The following is an 18759-nucleotide window of genomic DNA, read 5'->3' as shown; positions in this document are numbered from 1 at the left end:
TCAGGGAGCTCGGAGGTGCAGAGCTGCCCTGCTGCTGTGGACAAGTGAAGCACATGGCAGAGGAAAGCTTTGTGTTGCAGGGCATGCAGCACCAGATACATCAGGTCGGTCCTCTGAGCATAAAATAGCCTCAAATATGCTTCAGAGTTACGGCATGGACCAATAGAAAGCTAGAAGGCTTTGAGCTGGTTCCATCCCCTTTGTCAGTCACTCCTGGATGCAGCCATTCCATCCATTACACCATCAGCCCACCGGTGCAAAGCAGCGTTTCCCATACAAATCACAGCTTGTATTGGTCTTCAAAGGATCAGTGTGTTCCTTTCTTTGAAGGAAGATGCTGCTGTGCTCCCTAAAGTTTCTGCTGTCCCCAGAGAAGCCCAGCCGCCTCGTCCTGCGGCAGCACTGATGTCACGGGGCGCGCTAAGACGTGAAGGCAGTGACCAAGAAGTGATTTGAGCAGGGAGTTTTGTTGCTGACTCCTCTCCGGTCTCCAGAGGGTGCCCTTGTCCCGGGGCTTGCCAGGCGGCCTGGGGCGTGAAGGAAGTGTGGCTCTGCAGGGATGGGCAGGGAGAGCCACGAGGTATTGCCTGGCCGTTCGGCTGCGGGTTACAATTTGCTCTTCTGTTTGCCCTGCTCTGTTCTACTGGTGCAGGGTGGGATACGTGGGAGAGTAAGACTGAGACCGCTGGAGGAAGAAAACACAAGAATTACATTGCACAGGTGTCAGAATTCTTTCCAAGAAGAGAAAATATAACCGTCTCTGAATTAGGGTTTCCCAGCCCTTTCCTGGAGAAGGAATGGACCTGCACCTTCCTCCATAAGGCCTTGCTGCTCTCTCAGTTGATACTCTATTTTCTGACCCATTTCCTTCTTTCTACCCATCTCATCTCCAAGAGCAACGTGATCCCTTCTCTTCCTCTCTGGGGATGCTGCACTGTCAGCCTCTCTGTGGCTCTGCAGTGTTCTCTCCAGCATGCCCAGGTCTCCCTGCACTGCAGGACCCAGAACTGCACACAGGTCCCCAGGTGCAGCCCTACCAGTGAGGGGACCTCCTCACTTCCCCGGCACTTGGCCGCAGTGGAGCAGAGCCTGCCTGGGTGCCAGGACTGTTCAGTGACTTTGGAGTTTGTCCTAAGATTAAGGCCTTAATGTGACCCATATAACAAAGCATTGAGCCATTGGACTGCTGTCTAGGCAGCAAAACTGTAGCACTGCCTCCTGCTTTCACTTTCTCTATCCTCTGCTAACTGAGTTCTGGGTGATAATGGCTTCTGGGATACTTGTTGGCATTTTTTTTAATTAGAGAAAATCCTGAGAAATGGGTAACAATGGTCAGAGTGAGCCATTTGAGGTAAGCATGGCTGCTGCTGTGTCACTTTGGAGATCCAGCCTTCCCAAATGAACGTTTTCACAGCAGTACTGTGGATGATGGTGCTCTGGAAGCACCACTCTGAATCCTCAGCTCCAGATATGGGGCTGTGTCAGCAACACCTTCACAGACTTCACAGACTTGTAAAATCGGAGAGTAATAGAATGGGTTGGATTGGAAGGAACCTCAAAAATAATGTTTCCAACTCCCTGCCACAGGCAAGGTTGCCAGCCACTAAATTGGGCACCAGCTGAGGCTGCCCAAAGTCCATCCATGGCCTGGGGCACCTCCAGGGATGGGGCACCCACAGCTCTGGGCAGCAGTGCAGCACCTCACTGCCCTCTGAGTGAAGAATTTCCATCTCACATCTAACCTACATCTCATCTCTTTTAGTTTAAAGCCATTCCCCCTCATCTTATCAGCCAGATACAACCAGCATGGCACCATCTCTTTCACTGTCTGCCTGCCAAGGAAGAACTTCTGCAGGTGCTGCTGGATGGGCTGCATCCCTGTGCCACGTGCCAGCTTCACGTAGCCCACTCTTGGAATATTAATCATAGCTCCTCTCACTAGCTTCAGTGCATGCAATAGAAAACAGAGTGTGAGTTTGGAGAGAATTGCCTGAGGATAGGAAGGCCCCACAGAGGGATGTGGACAGGCTGATCGATGGCCTGAGGCCAACGGGATGAGCTGCAACAGGACCAAGTGCTGGGTCCTGTGCTTGGGTCACAACTGCCCCATGCAGAGCTATGGGCTTGGGGCAGAATGGCTGGAAAGATGCGTGGAAGAAAAGGAGCTGGAGGTGTGAGCTGATACCCACTGACCATGAGCCAGCAGCATGCCCAAGGGGCCAAGAAGGCCAATGGCATCCTGGCTTGTGTCAGCAGTAGTGCAGCCAGCAGAGCAGGAGCTGACCATTCCTCTGTGCCAGCCCTGGTGAGGCCACACCTCAGTGCTGTTCACTGCAAGAAAGACGTGGAGGCCCTGGAGTGTGTCCAGAGAAGGAACAGAGCTGTGAGGGCTCTGGAGCACACGTCTGATGGAGCTGGGATGGGTCAGTGTGGAGCAGAGGCTCAGGGGAGACCTCACTGCTCCCTACAACTGCCTGAAAGGAGCTGGTGGGGATGGGCCTCTGCTCCCAGGTAACAGCGATAGGATGAGAGGTGATGGCCTTAAAATGCCCTGGAGGATGTTCAGGTTGGATATTAGGAAAAATTTCCTCTCAGAAAGGGCAATAATGCAGTGGCATAGAACTGTGGAGATGTGGCACTGAGGGCTGTGGCTATGGACATGGTAGGGGTGGGTTGGGGTTGGATTTGGGATCTTAAAGGTCTTTTCCAACCTTAATGATTCTGTGATTCTAACAAAAAATTCAATCATCATTCCTTTTCCTGGTCCCCCTGGCTCCTGTGTTCTGAAAACTGCTGAATAGCCATTATCAAATTATTCCTTATTCCCCTGCAACCCTAGGACTTTCCACGTCATCAACCTCTCTTCAAACACGGGCATTCTGATATGACCAAATTTCTATCGCCATTCTCACTTCTGATTACCCAGCTTCCTCATCTCTGTGACTTTTTCCAACTGTTCATGCCGGGAACCAAACCAGCACACACCTTCTGGTTAAACAGAAGTGATGTCTTCTGCTGTAAGGCCTGGGGCACCTGCAGGGATGGGGCACCCACCACTCCGGGCAGCAGCGCAACACTTCACCGCCCTCTGAGTAAAGAATGTCTTCCTTATAGCTAATCCAAACCTCTCTGTTAGTTCAGAGCCACAATTAGCCCTGTCCTATCCCTGGATACCTGCAGGTGTGTGACCGCCCGGCCCAGCCCTGCCATCCCCCTCTCCCACACCTCTGCACGTGTTTTCCCTCGGCTGTCCCGCAGCTCCACAGCACGGCTCAGTGACTCCGCGAGCGTTGTGCAGAGCTGGAAGCCCGTTGCTATAATTTGAGCTGTTTGCGTCCCTTAATCTGTATTTGTTCCCTCGGAAGCGCAGGGAGACACACGAGGGCAGAGGCACTGGGTAAACACCGCACTCCTCTCCCTGCCGACACACCATTAGCTCCGGGTAAACACAGCCGACTGCCAGCGAGCGGTGGGACGGGCGCCGAGCCGAGGGAAGGCGAGCCGGGCCGCAGAGCCCGGAGCCCACGAACGGCGGCCGTGGGCGGGATCGGCGCGCCGCTATAAGTGCGGCTCCGCTCCAGGAACGCCTGCGCGGCCGGGCTGAGCCGCACCGCGTGGCTGGCGCTGCCGGCGGGCGAAGTGCGGTGAGCCGCAGCCCAGGAGCGCGTTGGCCGCGCTGCGAGCCGGATGCGCGCGCAGTGCTGCGGGTCGGGCGCTGCTGGCACGCTGACCGAGGGCTCCCGGCAGCTGGCGGTGTGACGGCGCCGGGCGATGGCTCGGGCTCAGCTGGGGCTGCCGAGCCCCTTCGCGCAGCCCCCGGTCGGACCGTGCCCCGACTCTGACTTTGACTCTGATTCCGAGGATGCGACCGCGGGCGGTGCGGGGCCCGGCGCTGGGCTGCAGAACCCCTCGCAGGTCATCCATAGTGGCCACTTCATGGTGTCATCCCCGCACCGCGACGCGCTGCCCCACCGGCGTCAGCGCCGCGCCGAGCCCTCGGCGGCCGATCCGCGGAGCATTGACCCGACCCTGACGCGGCTCTTCGAGTGCATGAGCCTGGAGTACAGGTGAGTTCCAGGGCGACTCGCTGATCCCCGGCTCTTTGGAAGCCCACCTGTAAGGCCGCGCTGCCCCGGCCCTGCTGATTGCCCGTTGCTAATTGCTAAGTGCAAACTGATCGATGGCATCCCCGTCTTCTCTTCTGTTGGGCTGTGATGTGATGTCTGCTCACAAAATTCCATCCTGGGAGGTTTCAGGGGGAAGGAGCTGGTGCTGGGGCAGGTCTCATGGAGCCAGCTGGGAAGTTCTTCTTGCCTTGGTGCATCTTACCCGCTCTCCTCCAGGAGAGCCATTGTTACTGCACCGCCTGCAGCTCTCGGCCTTTGTCCATGCATCCCAAAGCTGTACCCACTTGTCATAATGTTGCTCCAGCACTCTGGACGGGATGGCTGCACAGTGCTTTGCCCAGGGCCTCCCGAAAGCTTCTCCCCTTTTTTCCAGCAAAATCAGATGAGTGACTGTCGTTCCTCCAGCCACACAAATCGCGCAGGCCCATGGGGACAGAGACATGCCATCCCACACCTTGGTGACAGCAAGTTGCCTGTGTATTAAAGCCTGGGCCCATGACCTTGGACCACGTCCCCTCTTTCACCAAGACCCCAAGGCTCTGAGCTCTCTTTGGACCTCACAGCAAAACTGTTGGCACAGCTTTCCCAAAATGTCCCAGTGAAAACCTGGGATGGCAATCTCCTATTGATGCCTTGTGAAAACAAAACCTGAGCAAAACAGGCAGGAAGTTCTGCCCATCTCCTGTCCCACACCGGGTCTCATTCAGTTCCTGGCCTCCCTCTGGCATGGTGCATGGTGAGGGCACTCTCAGGAGCTGGTGAGACCAGAGTTCTGCAGGAACAAGGTGGGCTTCAGCACCGGGTGATGCAGCCCACGGTCACTCTTCTTGTTACCAGGGTGACAGCCAAGATGTCACCAGCTGAGTCACCCTGGGTGCCACGCATGAGTGGCACTGATGCACAGGGTAGCCCCACTTCCCTTTGCTGTCACAGCCCTACAGTTGCCCTACTTGCTGCATGGGGCTGGAGATGCTTGCATTGCCTTCATGTGCCCCCGAGCTCCAGAGCTTCTGGGGCAGAAAGGAGAGGAGCAGGTGCAAGTGGCTGGGGGGTGGAGCAGACAGGAGCTGTATGCCGCCCAGAGCTCATGCTGCAGACATGGCCCCATCCCTTCAGGTGTCTTCTGGGCTTCTTTTCCCTCCTGCACTGAGCATGACAGTGCGTGCAGCAGCCCCAGGGCCATCATCGTGCCAAGCCATAGCTTGGTCGCCCTCAGCAAGGAGAGTTCACAACAGCTACAAAGTGTTAATGGCACCCTTGTTGGCCATCCCAGAGCCTGGACCATCAGCAATATCACCTGGCTGCCTTGTTCAGCATCCATGGGAGCAGCTTTTGGTTGGCCCAGGATTAAGAGTAGCTGTGGGTAGTGGAATCCAGCCAGGGAAATTTTGCTTCTAGACTGTACCCAAATTCACCTTTGGTTCTTCCCTTTCATGGATGCCTTTTTGTCCTTCCATGCTACCCCTGTCCATCTCACAGACATCATGTTGTGCAGCTTTCCAGTACCCTAAAAAGAGAGTCATACCAATCAGAGCTCAGGTTCTGCCTCCTTTGGAGGCTAAGGACTGAGAAATGATCACTTCTCAGCCCACCTGGGACTGGCACTGTCCCTCCTGCCACAGAACAAGGAGGGGCTCTGCTGCTGCTGCTGCCCACTGCTCCCATGTGGTGGGAAGGCCGGGGGGGCTCATGTTGGCAAGGAGGGCCATCCCTTGGCCTTCTCCCCCTGCTGCAGCCCATTTCCTTCATGCACCAACTCATTCCTTCCCCCTCCTCTTGGCATGGACAGTGAGCAAAATACTCATTTTACCGCACAGTGGGAGCTGCAACACTTGAACTTCTGGGCAGGCTGAATGCATCATGGAGCAGACAGGAGCTGCTGGCTGCGGTGCCAGGACCGGGCACAGGCTGAGCTCTGTATGCCACAGCTGGTGGTGGGGTTCATGATCCCATCCCTGCAGGGCAGCAGGACACTTGTACTGTGCCAAGGTGCTGCTGCATCCCAGTCTTCTTGTGGTTCAGTGCAGCGTTCACATCCATCTCCTCTGGGCAGAATTTCAGTAAAGGGTGGGGCGTCCTTCAAGGCAAACCAGTGTGCAAAGATCAGCCTGATAAGCTCCAAAACAGAAAGGAGAGATTCTCATTAATGGGAGAAAGAAAGCAGGTTGTGGCGAGGCCCAGAGGCATCTCCCTCCCATCCCCAGGTCCCGAAGCACACTGCAGCCCCACCAACCCCATGCAGGGCCATACACCCTGCTGTGGTGCATGGCTGGGGCTGTGGGCTTGGGCTGCTCCTTTAAGCCAGTGGGCGGCGTGGGCAGCACCAGAGAGGAGTGTGGCTAGTAGCCTTGACCAGCAGGAGCTGGCCACGTGCCGGGGAAAGCCGTCCTTTCCATTGGCTCCTCTGCTTGGCAACACCATGCTGTTTGTTTTGTGCCACGGGGAAAGTTCAAAATCCCTGCTGATAGCAGAGTGGCCAGTGCAGAGACAGGGCCTTAACCCTCTTTAGGCCAGAGTGGTGGGGACAGGGTCCTTCCTGGGCCACAGGGCTGGGCGCAGAGCATCTCTCCCTGTCCTTCCTGCGGGCGAGAGCTCTGTCCCCCAGATGTGCTCCTACATCAGCAATTGGGGAACCACAGGGATCTCTGCTCCTCCCAGCCTAGCAGTGTCTGCCTGTAGCAGGGAGAGCGGCCAAATAAGCCACTTTGCTCTGCAAAGCTGAGGGACAGGGTGCTCTGGGGTCTTGGCAGCAGCAATGGGGGAGCCCTGACAGAAGCACTGCAGAGATGAGGCCAAGCAATAGCAGTGCTGAGCTCTCTGAGGAAACCCTGCTGTCACCTGCTGAGTGCTTCAGAGATGTTGCATAAGGTATGGCACACCTACCAAGCCCAGCCGTGACCTCATCTCCTCACTGCATGCACAGGGGTCAGTGGGATCCAGAGCAGCAAAGAGATCATTAAGGGACAACCTTTTGACTGGGGAGGAGTACATACACAGCGCTCCATGTGCGGATGCTGTCCCTCAGGAGCAGCTTTGGTACAGCCATGAGAGCAGCCAGCATCACCTGGGGAAGGTCAGGAATCCCTGCAGCTGGGGATTCCCACCTCAGAGCCACATCTGCAGACTTGGGCAATCAGTTCCTCTGCCTGCCATGCTGTGATCCCAGGGGCTCTGGAGGCCTTGCGGGATCAGCAAAGCTCCCAGATTGGGGTTGTGCTGGGGGTCCCAGCATGGTCCTCTTCAGCTCCTCCTCTACTCGGTGTTGCAGTGGGAAGCTGGTGTCACCAAAGTGGAAGAATTTCAAGGGGCAGCGGCTGCTTTGCCGGGATAAAATCCGCCTCAACAATGCCATCTGGAGAGCGTGGTACATCCAGTGTGAGTACAGGGCCGGAGCCTGCTCCTCCTGCTGAGCACCCGGCTACCCTGCAGTGGCACAGTGGGTGCCCAGCCCTGCAGGCAGCCCACCATATCAGCACCCAGACACACGGGTACCCTCCCCTGCGCAGGGAGGGAGCTGCAGACGAAGCCAACTGTGTTTTCCCCTGAGCAGATGTGGAGCAGAGGAAGAACCCTGTGTGTGGTTTCATCACCCCCTTGGAGGGGTCAGAAGCTGATGAGCACCGCAAACCAGAGGTAGAGTGTGGGCTCTCATGGCACCCGGAGCTGGGAGTGGGTGAGGGGGGCACAGTGAGGAGCTGAGGACACCGCTGGCAGCAGAACTCCCATCTTCGCTTTCTGTGTTCATGCAGTTTGAGGGGGAAGGTGTTGGTGATGTGACCTGAGGACAACAGTCCCGACTGTGGGGTGCCTGGGGCAGGCATGGGCTGGCTGTGGGTGTGGGGCTGGGGGTCGGCCCTGGGGTGCTGTACGGCCATGAGCTCCAGTATTGCCCCTCCAGGCCGTGGTGCTGGAGGGCAACTACTGGAAACGGCGCATTGAGGTGGTGATGAGGGAGTACCACAGGTGGAGGACCTACTACAAGAAGCGGGTGAGTGGCTCTGCCCCTGCTGCTGCTGGCGGTGGTGCGATACGTCGGCGTGCCCAAAATGGAGCTGACGGTTGTCCCCGCGGTGATGGTGGAGGGGTTTTGGTGGGCCCCATCTCTGGCCATGCGCAGTGCCGCAGCGCACTCTGGCAGCCCGGATCGGGCTGGCTCTGCCCGGTGTGCTGCTCGGCCAAGGTTGGGCTTGGCAGTGCACCTGCAGTGCACGTGCTGCAGTGGGACGAGCAGGACTCGCTGCGGGGCCCGAGCTGGGCTGGGATTCGCTGGCAGCCGCAGCTCAGCCAGGCAGCACGTGTAACAAGGCCTGGTGTCCCGGTGTCACCCCGGTGTCACTCTCGGCTGTGATAATCTAGTGGTGGTTTAGGTGGCACCAGCTTTGGCCGCCTGCCACACGGGGTGGAGCGCGGTGCCAGCCTCCTCCCTCCCTCATCTTGAAAAGGCAGGGGCGCAGCCCTGCACCACTGCACCCTGAGCGCTGAGGGCAGATGTGAAGCAGTGGCAACCCAGCCAGAGCCTGAGCAGGCAGCGCGGTCCTGCGGGCTGCCAGGAGGTGACTGAGGGGCAGGAGCACATGGCCTGCTGCTCCCTCACCCTGCCCAGCTCTGCCCTGCACCCATCCTTGCTGGGGGCCGATTCAGGCTTTCTTCTCCTTCCAGCTCCGAAAGTCCAGCCGGGAGGGAGAGCTCTTCAGCCCGAAGCAGGTGAGTCTGCTGGGGAAGGGCAGGCAGGGATGGTGGGATGTGGTGCGCATCCCTGCACCAGGCAGCTTGGGAGAAGGGCAGTTGAAAGCTATTGTTGGTGATGACCCTGATGGCAGCACTTGGGATGCTGAATGGCTCTTTAGGAGCACCAGCGAATCAAGCTGGAGGCCTCAGGTTGCCTACAAGAAGTGCCCACCAGCTCCATCTCATGTAGGACGAGGATGCCTGGAAACCAACGGAGAAATGGTGCAACCAGCTCTTCTGCAACGTGGTGCCCATGCTGCTGGGGGACGAGGAGGAGGAGCCGGGGGGTAGGCAGCACTTTGACTTGGACACGTTCCTCTCGGACATCTCTGACACCCTCTTCACCATGACACAGATGCCCAGCACCCACCAGGAGCTCCCCGAGGACGGTAGGTGACCCCCATGGGGCCATGCTCTTACTGGAGGAGGAGGAGGAGCAGGCAAACAGCTCACTCATGGCACATTGCTGCCTCTTGGCTTTGCACCAAAAGCTGCAGCCTTGCCCAGGAGTTTCTGGGCCTGAATAAGGCTCCAGAGATGCTGCTGGGCAGAATGGTGGGAATAGGATATCCTCAGAGGTTGGGTCCTTGTGCTGTAGGGCAGGGTGTAGCCATACAGGGTGAGGCTGGCTACTGGGATGGCTGTTGGTGAGGCAGCAGTGCCAGCCCTGAGGTGGGAGCTGGGAATGCAGCACCCTAACTTTGCAGCTCTGTCTTCTTCCAGCGTATATTGGGAATGCTGACATGATCCAGCCAGACCTGGCACCTCTGCAGCCCAGCTTGGATGATACCATGGAGATATCAGGTAAAAGCCAGCCTGGGTGTGGCCCCACATCTGTGCAGCTCTGCACACCTTGCAGCCCAACACAGAGCTGAGTTGGCCTGGAAGCAGCAGGTGCTACTGGGGAGCCAGAAAGCACATCTGCTGTCATGGGCAAAGCAGCAGAGGGATGGGAAGGGGCTGGGAGCCATGGAAAGGGGCTTCTGCAAGCAGGTCACGTCAGGAATGTGAAGCTACCTGGGCTTGGCTGCAGACAGAGGACAGTTATCCCCACAGACGGTGGAAACCTCTAGGGAGCAGGTTCTCTGCCACTGTTCCTCTCCTCACTGCTGTCTCGCTGGTGGCCCTGTGCAGAGCTGCTGAGACCCCACGATGGGCTGTGTTACGTGCTCTGAGGATGGCTCACAGCCCCTGCCAGGTTGGCCTTGAAAACCAAGTGGCACTGGTGTCCAGGACCGGCAAAGGGTTGCTGAGGGGCAAGCAGGGAACAAGCAGGCCATCCTGGTAGCACCTCCTCTCACAGTGCTACCAGCAGGACCTGCCTGTGACACAGGACACTCTGCTGGAGCAGTGCGCTGTAGAGTCAGTCAGGATGTGTCCTTGTCACATGTACGCTGTGCAGTGTACCCACGGGCTGTGCCAGGGCCCGGCACTGCTGGTGTGTGCCACATCGGAGGCCTCAAATATGCTGGAGCTGGTGGCATGGGCACACTTTGCAGGGTGGGACCCTGCAAGCGGCCTCAGGCAGCACCAGGCCTCAGGAGCCCTTGGAACTTGTCCATGCCCTGCACAGAGCCTGCCCAAGGCTCCTGCCATGCTGCAGCCGCATCCACCTCCCACTTCCCTCTGCTGGAGGAAGCACAGGCCCTTGCACCACACAGCCGCTGGCTGATGCAAGACCAGATGCTGGTAGGGAGCAGGGCAGCCACAGGGCAGGCTGCTGTGCCAAGGTGAGAAGCCCAGGGGTGCAGCCCTCACAACTTCTTGCCCCCACATGGCCCTGTGGGCTGAGCCATGAGCAAACCTCAGAGGGGTCAGAATGACACCTGAGAAGTGTCCTTCCCTTCGTATACCCCGTGTGGAGCTGGAAGGCTGTGCTGACCCCTGAAGCAGCACCTCCTGACAGTGACACAGACCCAGTACCTCTGTCCGTGGGCAACGTTCCCTCTGGTGCTGCTGGCATGGGAACAGCGTGGCACAGCCTGGCGCCCAGCAGAGAATGGCACGTGGCACTGTGGTGCCCATCCAAAGCAATGTATTTCTATGTGCATTTTCCCCAGGGTGCTGCCTGGGATAAAGCCTCAGCACTGTGATGCAAGATCACAGTGGAGGTGTGGGTTGTGCAGGGTTGCAGCTGTGGCTACAGGGCTGTGGGTTGAGAGGATGAAGAGCCCCTTCTCAGGAAGAGGGCTGCTGCCAAACGCTGGGCGCTGAGCTGGAATGCCCCCAGCCCTGAATGATGCCCCCGCAGCCGCTTTTGCTGGCTTTTGCTAGGCCATGTACACATGGCCTAGGTCTGTGCCTCACAAACAAGGCCAGCAGGGCAGAGCAGGGGCTCAGGGCTCCTGTAGGGTCACGGGGCCATTGCTGTGTCTGGGGACCGTCACTGAGCTCAGTGCCTGTCAGTCAGCAAGCACAAGCCAATCCCTAAATGAGGAACCACATCGTGTCCTCAGTGGGTGCCAGAGCACAGTGTGGGGCGGATGGAGAAGTCCTGATGGCAGAGGCGAGGGAGCAGCCCAGCCCTGTGCCTGAGTGCTGCTGGCACTGCGCTCCAGGTAGGACCTGCACTGCTCACTGGGGCCTGGGGCTGGGCCATGGCACTGCCGAGCTCTCCCAGAGCCAAGAGCCAACAATGGAGTGTCCCAGCCTTGGGAGCAGGCTCTGTAACAGGGGTCTCTTTGGAGAGCAGCCCGGTATTGGAGCAGAATGCTGAAGGCATGGTGTGCTGACCACATGGGCTCTCATCCTCCAGGCGGCATCATGCCCTGGCTTCACTGCACAGCTTGGCAGTGGGTCGGGGCAGTGTGAGTGGAGAGAAGCATAGGTGAGAGCTGCAGGGTGGGGAAGGGATGGGTGAGGTGGAGGGCGGAGGGCTGTTGTGCCAGACAGCATCCACCACCCACTGTGGCAGCACAGCAAGCAACACAAGAGGAATTGAATCTGCAGAGCTGGGCATCAGAAACGCCTTAAATGCATGCATAGCTTTGGTGCCGGCAGCAGGAGATGGCATGGTGTGGGCAGGAGATGGCATGGTGTGGGCAGGAGATGGCATGGTGTGCGCAGGAGATGGCATGGTGTGCACAGGAGATGGCATGGTGTGCACAGGAAGGGCACAGATGAGGGCTGGGGGCAGTGTGGGGCCAGGTGCCGCACGCCATTGGGCTGCAATCAGGCCTGGCTGTGCCCCTGTGCAAACCAAGGACCGGCCCTGGAGGGCAGTTGTGGCTCTGTGGTGCTCTGAGCGCTCAATGTGTCCCAGCCCCGGTCTGGGTGGGACTGGGAGCAGGCAGAGTTCAGCTCTGAGGAGGAGGATGAACTGCTGCCCTGGAGGATGGTGGAGCTGGGAGGCTCTGAGTGCCTTGGAAGCCATTACAAGCACGGGAGTGCTTGTGCAGACAGCAGCCGACTGCCTGTAGCCGTGGGCTGGAAGCACAGTGGCAGTGCTGCTGCCTATCCCTGTGAGAGGTGTGCAGCTGACCACCATTCCCAGCCAGGGCACATGGGCTGCAGCCGCTGTGTGCAGGGCTGGGAGGGAAGGGGCTGTGTCAGGGCTGAGCAGAGCAGGTGCAGCGTGCTGTGTGACACTGCTGCGATGGTCATGGCATTTCCCTCTGCAGGCGCATTTGTTCCTCAGGTATAGATTCAGAAAGGTGTCAGGCCCAGAGGCTTTGGCTGTTCCAGCCAGGGCACCCCAGGCACGGGAGCCTGTGCCAGAGCCTGGAGGAGCCCCCGCAGCATGATTGGCACCAGGGGCATATTGGATGGGCAGGAGCAGCCCAGAAGGGCTCAGGGCAGTGAGAGCCTGGGCCTGCACTGGAGTACACACAACGGTGTGAATGCTCATGAGCTGGAGCAGCTGCTTGGATGCAGAACCCATGCCGGAGGCTGTCAGGTGGCCTGCAAATCCACCCAGCACTCCCACTCTATCTTACAGGGAAATGCATGGCCAGCAGCCCATCCTCCCCAGTCACCTTCACCAGAGAAAGCCCTCCTGGTAGCTGGCACAGTGCCGGCGGGCCCCATCACCGAGCAGACCTGTGTGGAGTGATGTGCCTGCAAAGCGCGTTTCAGTGGGGAGGTGATGCCCCAGGCAGCAGGCAGCACTCCGTGCCACGGCGTCTGGGCCTGCGGAAGCATCGGGGCTGTGGGAAGAAGACAGGAAGGGAGAGGGAGTCGTGGCTGGGTCACGGGGCTCAGCTTCGGGAAGGCCATGGGATGTGGTTAGCCACAGGCAACACGCACAGCAGCACTGGGGCTGGGAGGCAAACGCTTGCACCAACTCCAGTGGGACTGTCCCCTGCAGCTCCAGGACAGTGCGACTCACAGGGCTGCCCCACATCTGCCCGAAGCCAGCTCTGCCAGTGCCCCACAGCACAGGGGCTCAGTTACTGCACTGCTCAGGGCTGGCTGTGGTGGTGCAGGGAGAGCTTGGACTCCTGAGAGCAGCCAGAGCGTGCAGTCTCAGCTGGGTGTTGGGGATGGGGTCTCCACCCCTGGGTGGTGTTCCTGGGCGGGTTTTCCTGTCCCAGTATGCATGGCAAGGCTGGGCTGAGCGCGTGAGCTGCCTCTTCCCTCCCACCATGTGAAGCTCTGATGTTTCACAACCAGGGCACCAAATCTGCCCGCACAGCCAGGAGCTGGTCCGGCCCTGCCAGGTGAACGTGAGGCCAGCAAATCCCTGCCAGTCCTGGACACAGCATGCGGCTCCCTCCAGCCTGCCCCAACCTTGCATCCCCCTCTCCAGGGACAGAAGCACTCCCCAGGCTCCCACCACCCATCACCATCTCTCTGCTTCACCCCACAGATATTTTCATCAGTCATCGGCCACTGCCTGCACAGATGCCGCTGGGCTATCAGGAGCCGCCCTGCTTTGAGCCCCTCTATGGCAGTGGAGGGACCATGCCTGCCAACCCTGATGCCCCGCTCCCACCCAACCCTCTCCTCCAGGTGAGCGGGACCCTAGCCCAAGACCTGTGGCCGCCAGTGCCTGAGCCACCCCTCCTGACACAGCCGTGTCCCCCACAGCCTGGTGACGCCACCCAACTCAGCCTCCACGGTGCCTTCTTTGGCCCTGAGCAGCCGCCACTGGCCCCCGAGCCCCTCACCGCTGTGCCTGGCTGCCTCAGCCCCCAGCTCAAACCCAAGCCCTTGCTGCAGTATGGTTTCCCCAGCAAGTGCCTTGGCACGGAGCCACTCAGCCTCCCTTACACTGCCCCCAGCCAGGCCCCCGGCGCATCATTACTGGGCTCACAAGCACCGTTTTCCCCTGCCTCCGCACCCCACTCCAAGTTTCCCCTCACCACCTCACCCAGCCCTTCGCTCCTTGCCCACCCTGCATCCCCGCTGTCCGTACCATGCTTGGCCCAGCACACCCCGGGCCTGGGCTACGCCATGGACATGGTGCCCCTAGGGTACCCCAGCCCAGCTGCGCCCCAGCACCTGCCCCCCGCCGCACCACCTGGGCCCAGGTTTGCTACCCCAAAAGGGCCGACCCTGGGTGAGCGGCCGAAGACGAAGGCCATCAGCACGAAGGCAAAGAGGCCACCAGGTCCCCCTGTGACTCCACACCTGACAGTGTCCAACGCCTGCCTGACTCAGCTGCTGGCCACAGGTGAGGGGCAGCAGGGGAATCGAGGGTGGCAGTGTTGGGGTGATGTGGAGGTAAGCAGGAGTGCTCGGGGGTGCTGGGAGAGGTGGGCTGCTTCCTGCAGCTGTCACAGCCTTCCCCAGGGCAGATGGACAGATGGGCTGGTGCTCAGGGCTGGCACCACCATGGAGCAGGAAAATGTCACCAAAGCACCAACAGCCCGATGCAGAAGTGCCCTTCTGCTCTCTGACTTCTCACAGCCAAGCAGGAGCCAGCCTTCGATGCCCCACAAGTGCATGGCCCCACACTCATGCCTGCGTCCCCAGCCTCTCCGGTAAGCACCCACCTATCTCCAGGTTGGGGACTGCTCCTTTTGGCTGGGAATTGCCTTCCTGTTGCTGGGGAATGAGGAGAGTGGAGAGGAAGCAACACTGTGTGAAGCCCTTTGCAAAACAGAGTTTGATGTACGTGGGGCTTGTGGCCAGGGTGCTGGGGGGCTCAGAGTGAGGCCAAGTGGGAGTCAGCCCCAGTTAGAGAACTGGCAGAGCAGGGAGAAACCTCACCTTAGGGCCCTGTGGGGCTCCCTCCCCGGTCCCACTGTGGGTTTTGAGTAACCAAAGGGGCTCTGTAAACCTGCCACACATGGGGTGCTGGCCCCAATCTCCCTCCTGCTTCCCTCTGCTTTCTCTCTGCAGCAGAGCGGTGTCCCCGATGTTCCTGCTGTGTTCCTGCCCAGAATGGCCCAGTTGTGCTCGGTGCTGTCTCCTGGCTCCAGCCCTTCGCAGGAGGTGCCTGTGATGCAGGCAGGTGCTGCACCAGGGCCGCTGCGGGTCCCCAAGGTGGAGCGGCTCTCCCCAACATCAGTCTGTGGTGAGTCTGGGTGCCCGCAGGATGCCCCATATCCTGCAGGGAGCTTGAACCAAACACAGTTGTTTGGTTTTTTTCCTGAGAAAGTTCAATTTATTTTTTATTCTACTGCTTATAATTACCCACCTGAATGACAATTATTTCTTTCTGCTGGGGAGGGCGCCGACCTTTCGTCTGGCTCCTTCTCTGGGGGGCAAAACCATAAACAGGAAAGGACAAAATGTAGCAAAATGTCAGAATGTGGTTTTGAAAACCAGAGCTTGGTTTTAAGGCCGGAAGCACCCTGCTTTGACCCACAGAAACCAGACTGGGGCAGGAAGCTCCCTGCTCATTTCCACTTCCAGTTGGGTGCTGTAAACCACAGCCCTCAGGACTCTCTCCTGGTGGTTTCCACTCTGCTGGGAATTTAAAATTTCATGTCCCAGATGCTCCCATTTCTTGTAAAAATGAGAGTGATTTGGGATGACATAGGGCAACAAGATGTGGTCAGACACGGGGCCATCAGCTGAGGGGTTGGCTGCCCCAGAGCCAGGGCAGTACTGCGGTGCTCTCATTCTCCTCAGCGCACCATCTCTCATCCCCCAGGCAGTGACTGGCCCAAGCCTGGCCAGGCATCCCAAGGCGCTGCTCCACCACCCGGTACCACCATCTCCCTGCACCACCCCCCATCCCGTCGGGGCAGGCCTGACTCCAGCAAGGTATGGTGGGAGCGAGTGCTGCCTCTTACAGGGGCAGCTTCTCCATGTGCACCCCCTTCCTGCTGCCCACCACATTCACCCCCACCCTTGATGCACTTGGGGCCAGCCTGTCTCCAATGCAGGGAGAGGCCCAAGGCCATCTCTGCTACCTGCAGATGGAGAGCCGGCGCATCACACACATCTCTGCTGAGCAGAAGAGACGTTTCAACATCAAGCTGGGTTTTGACACACTGCACAGCCTGGTGAGCACGCTGAGTGCCCAGCCCAGCATTAAGGTGAGCACACAGTGCTGCACAGGCTGGTGCTGGGCATGCAGAGACACAGGACAGCACTCGGTGATTACATGGTCCTGGGCTGCGCCAGCAGCCAGCATGCACGGTGTTGTACCTAGGGCCTGTAGCCCGGTGCCAAGGCTCAGCAATGGAGCACATGGCCCCTTGTGCCCTACCTGCCCCAGGAGCTTCCTGCGCCATCCCACCTCTACCACCCTGCAGGTCAGCAAGGCCACCACCCTGCAAAAGACTGCTGAATACATCTGCAAACTGCAGCAGGAGCGGGCAGCCCTCCAGGATGAGGCACAGCGGCTGCGGGAACAGATTGAGGAGCTCAACAGCTCGATCAAGTAGGCAGGCATGGCTTGGGGGGGCAGCAGGGAGCTGCTGCCTGCGTCAGCATAGCCAGGCAGGGCAGATGGCAGTGCCAGGGGCAGCAGGCTGCAGCATCTCTTCTGAGCATAGCCTAGAACCTGTGTTTATCTGTGTTCCCTGTCATGGGGCAATGCTCAAAAAGCAGTGCTGTGTGTGACATGCTGCCCTGAGAACAAGATGCTGCCTGCTTGAGACAGGCAGAGCTACTGAGCCCTGCTGCACACTGGGGTCCTCTTCCCACACGGAGCAGCTGCCGTGTGCCCCAGCCTTGTACCTGTGGCCCCACTGCACTGTTTGTGCCCCACAGCCTGTGCCAGGAACAGCTGCCGGCCACTGGGGTGCCCATCACACGCCAGCGCTTCGACCAGATGCGCAGCATGTTTGACAGCTACGTGCGCTCCTCCACACTGCACAACTGGAAGTTCTGGATTGTATCCTTCGGGCCTGCACAGGCTTCTCACTGCCCCTTCCACCATACACCAGGTCCACTCTCTCCTCCAGCTCTGTGTGGGATCCCTCCTGTTCAAGAGGCTTTAGGGGCAACATGTGGAGGGGACACACTCAGATATTTAGAAGAAACTTCTGTTACAAGAGAGCAACCAGAGTAGGAATAAATGGCCAGTCCCTGGGGAGCAGGGGAGTCACCAGCGGAGCTGAGCTTGGCATTGCCACACAGGCAGTTGCTCCCAATAACTTGTGTTGAGGTGCAGCAGCCATCAGTTAGAGACTGGGAAAGGATCAGACACAAACCCAGGAAAATGATGGTTTCACCTGGGTGGCCAGCGTGGCACACCCTGGAAAACGGGGTTTAGGCTGGATACAAGTCTTTGCATGTTGGAAGGATGGAGGGGGAAGGAATGGTTGCCAGGGTGGTCAGAAGGCTGGGCCATCTTCTCCATGAATGGGGATTACACACATTATAGCCAAGTCTGAAGAGACCATGAGGTTTCCAAACTGCCTGGTGGTAGAGGTGCAGACAGAACAAGCACAGACAGTGGCAAGCAGCTCCTGACACAGGTTTTGGGAGATTGAGTTCCTTCCACAGTACAGTGAGGGTACTGAAGAGGATTCCAGGACATGGGTACGGTGGAGGCACCTGCTGGGGATTATTGCATGCAGTCACCACCCCCCAGCGCTGGGTGTACCCAAGGGAGCACATGTGCTGGCTGTGTGCCCTGCTCTCAGGCACCTGCAGAGGACATGGCAGGAGTTGGCTCTAGACCTTGTTTAGAAGAGCTGTCCTGCATTGGGGCAGCCCTGGCTGCAACATGGGCTGTGGTTCCTGGCCTGGGAGCAACAGGTGGGGCTCCAAGAGCCCCTTCCTGGCTGCTGCCACCGCTGCCACCCTGGAGCCTGCCGAGCTGCACAGGGCACCCAGCGCAGCTGCACCGCAGGCAGAAGGCTGTTCACACCAGACAGGGCACCACAGCCATCACGATGCTTCTCCTTAACCTCTCCAACAGTTCAGCGTCATCATCCGGCCCCTCTTTGAGTCCTTCAACGGCATGGTGTCGACGACCAGCATGGAGAGCCTCACGCAGACGTCCCTGGCCTGGCTAGAGCAGCACTGCTCCCTTCCGGCGCTTCGGCCCTGTACGTGGCTCCGTGCGGCCACACCGCTGCCGATGGAAGCCGGAGGCCCCGGCATAGGCACTGCTCGGTCCCTCCGCCCGTGCTGAGGTTGCGGCGAGACCGGGCCCTGATGTCCCCGCGTCTCCCCGCAGCCATCCTGAGCTCCCTGCGGCAGCTGAGCATCTCCACCTCCATCCTCAGCGATCCCGCCCGAGTTCCCGAGCAGGCGGCGCGGGCCGCGGCCGGAGGCGGCCACTCCTAGCGCCCAGGAGCCGGGCCGGGCAGCACCGACGAGAGACAGCGGAGCAGTTCGGGAGAGGGAGGGAGGGAGGGAGGGAGGGAGGGAAGTGCCACCGCAACACCCTCGCAGCGCTCGCGGAACCCGGCCACGTCCGCACCATAAAGCCCTCGGAACACCGCACCGCGCCGCTCCTCCTTCCGGCCGCGTCGGGCCAGCGGGGCGGGGCGGGGGCGGGGCCAGCAGGGATGTGGGCGGGGCCAGGCGGGAGGGCGCGACACGGAGGGGCGGG

General features: G+C 59.3%; 1 protein-coding gene across 7 annotated transcripts; it reads left to right on the top strand.

Annotated features, from left to right (window-relative positions):
* Positions 1-3576: 3576 nt before the first annotated feature.
* MLXIPL (MLX interacting protein like) lies at positions 3577-18703 on the top strand. 7 transcript variants are annotated; one of them, XM_090122314.1, is made up of 17 exons: positions 3578-4067; positions 7396-7502; positions 7678-7760; positions 8026-8115; positions 8787-8831; positions 9046-9244; positions 9579-9659; positions 13663-13805; positions 13884-14469; positions 14706-14779; positions 15141-15315; positions 15898-16010; positions 16166-16285; positions 16505-16632; positions 16965-17088; positions 18121-18250; positions 18382-18703. In XM_090122314.1, exons 1-17 carry the CDS (start codon positions 3772-3774, stop codon positions 18489-18491), a joined length of 2604 nt encoding a protein of 867 aa, XP_089978440.1. In that variant the 5' UTR covers positions 3578-3771; the 3' UTR covers positions 18492-18703. The 7 variants fall into 7 exon arrangements, with proteins under 7 accessions (XP_089978442.1, XP_089978440.1, XP_089978438.1 ...); XM_090122312.1 differs by having other exon boundaries at positions 16133-16285; XM_090122310.1 differs by having other exon boundaries at positions 13663-14469; positions 15144-15315; positions 16133-16285.
* The last annotated feature ends 56 nt before the right edge of the window (positions 18704-18759 follow it).

This window comes from Phasianus colchicus, chromosome 21 (assembly GCF_987193195.1).
Source record: "Phasianus colchicus chromosome 21, bPhaCol1.hap1.1, whole genome shotgun sequence".
NCBI classification, from domain to species: domain Eukaryota; kingdom Metazoa; phylum Chordata; class Aves; order Galliformes; family Phasianidae; genus Phasianus; species Phasianus colchicus.
The sequence above is the reverse complement of the archived record's forward strand: the minus strand, read 5'-3'. Positions and strand labels throughout refer to the sequence as shown.

Coding starts and splice junctions, on each gene's coding strand:
- MLXIPL (XM_090122309.1), top strand. CDS start 3,772: ATGGCTCGGGCTCAGCTGGGGCTGCCGAGCCCCTTCGCGCAGCCCCCG. Junction 9,245..9,578: donor CCAGGAGCTCCCCGAGGACG/GTAGGTGACCCC, acceptor GTCTTCTTCCAG/CGTATATTGGGAATGCTGAC. Junction 15,316..15,897: donor CTCCCCAACATCAGTCTGTG/GTGAGTCTGGGT, acceptor CTCATCCCCCAG/GCAGTGACTGGCCCAAGCCT.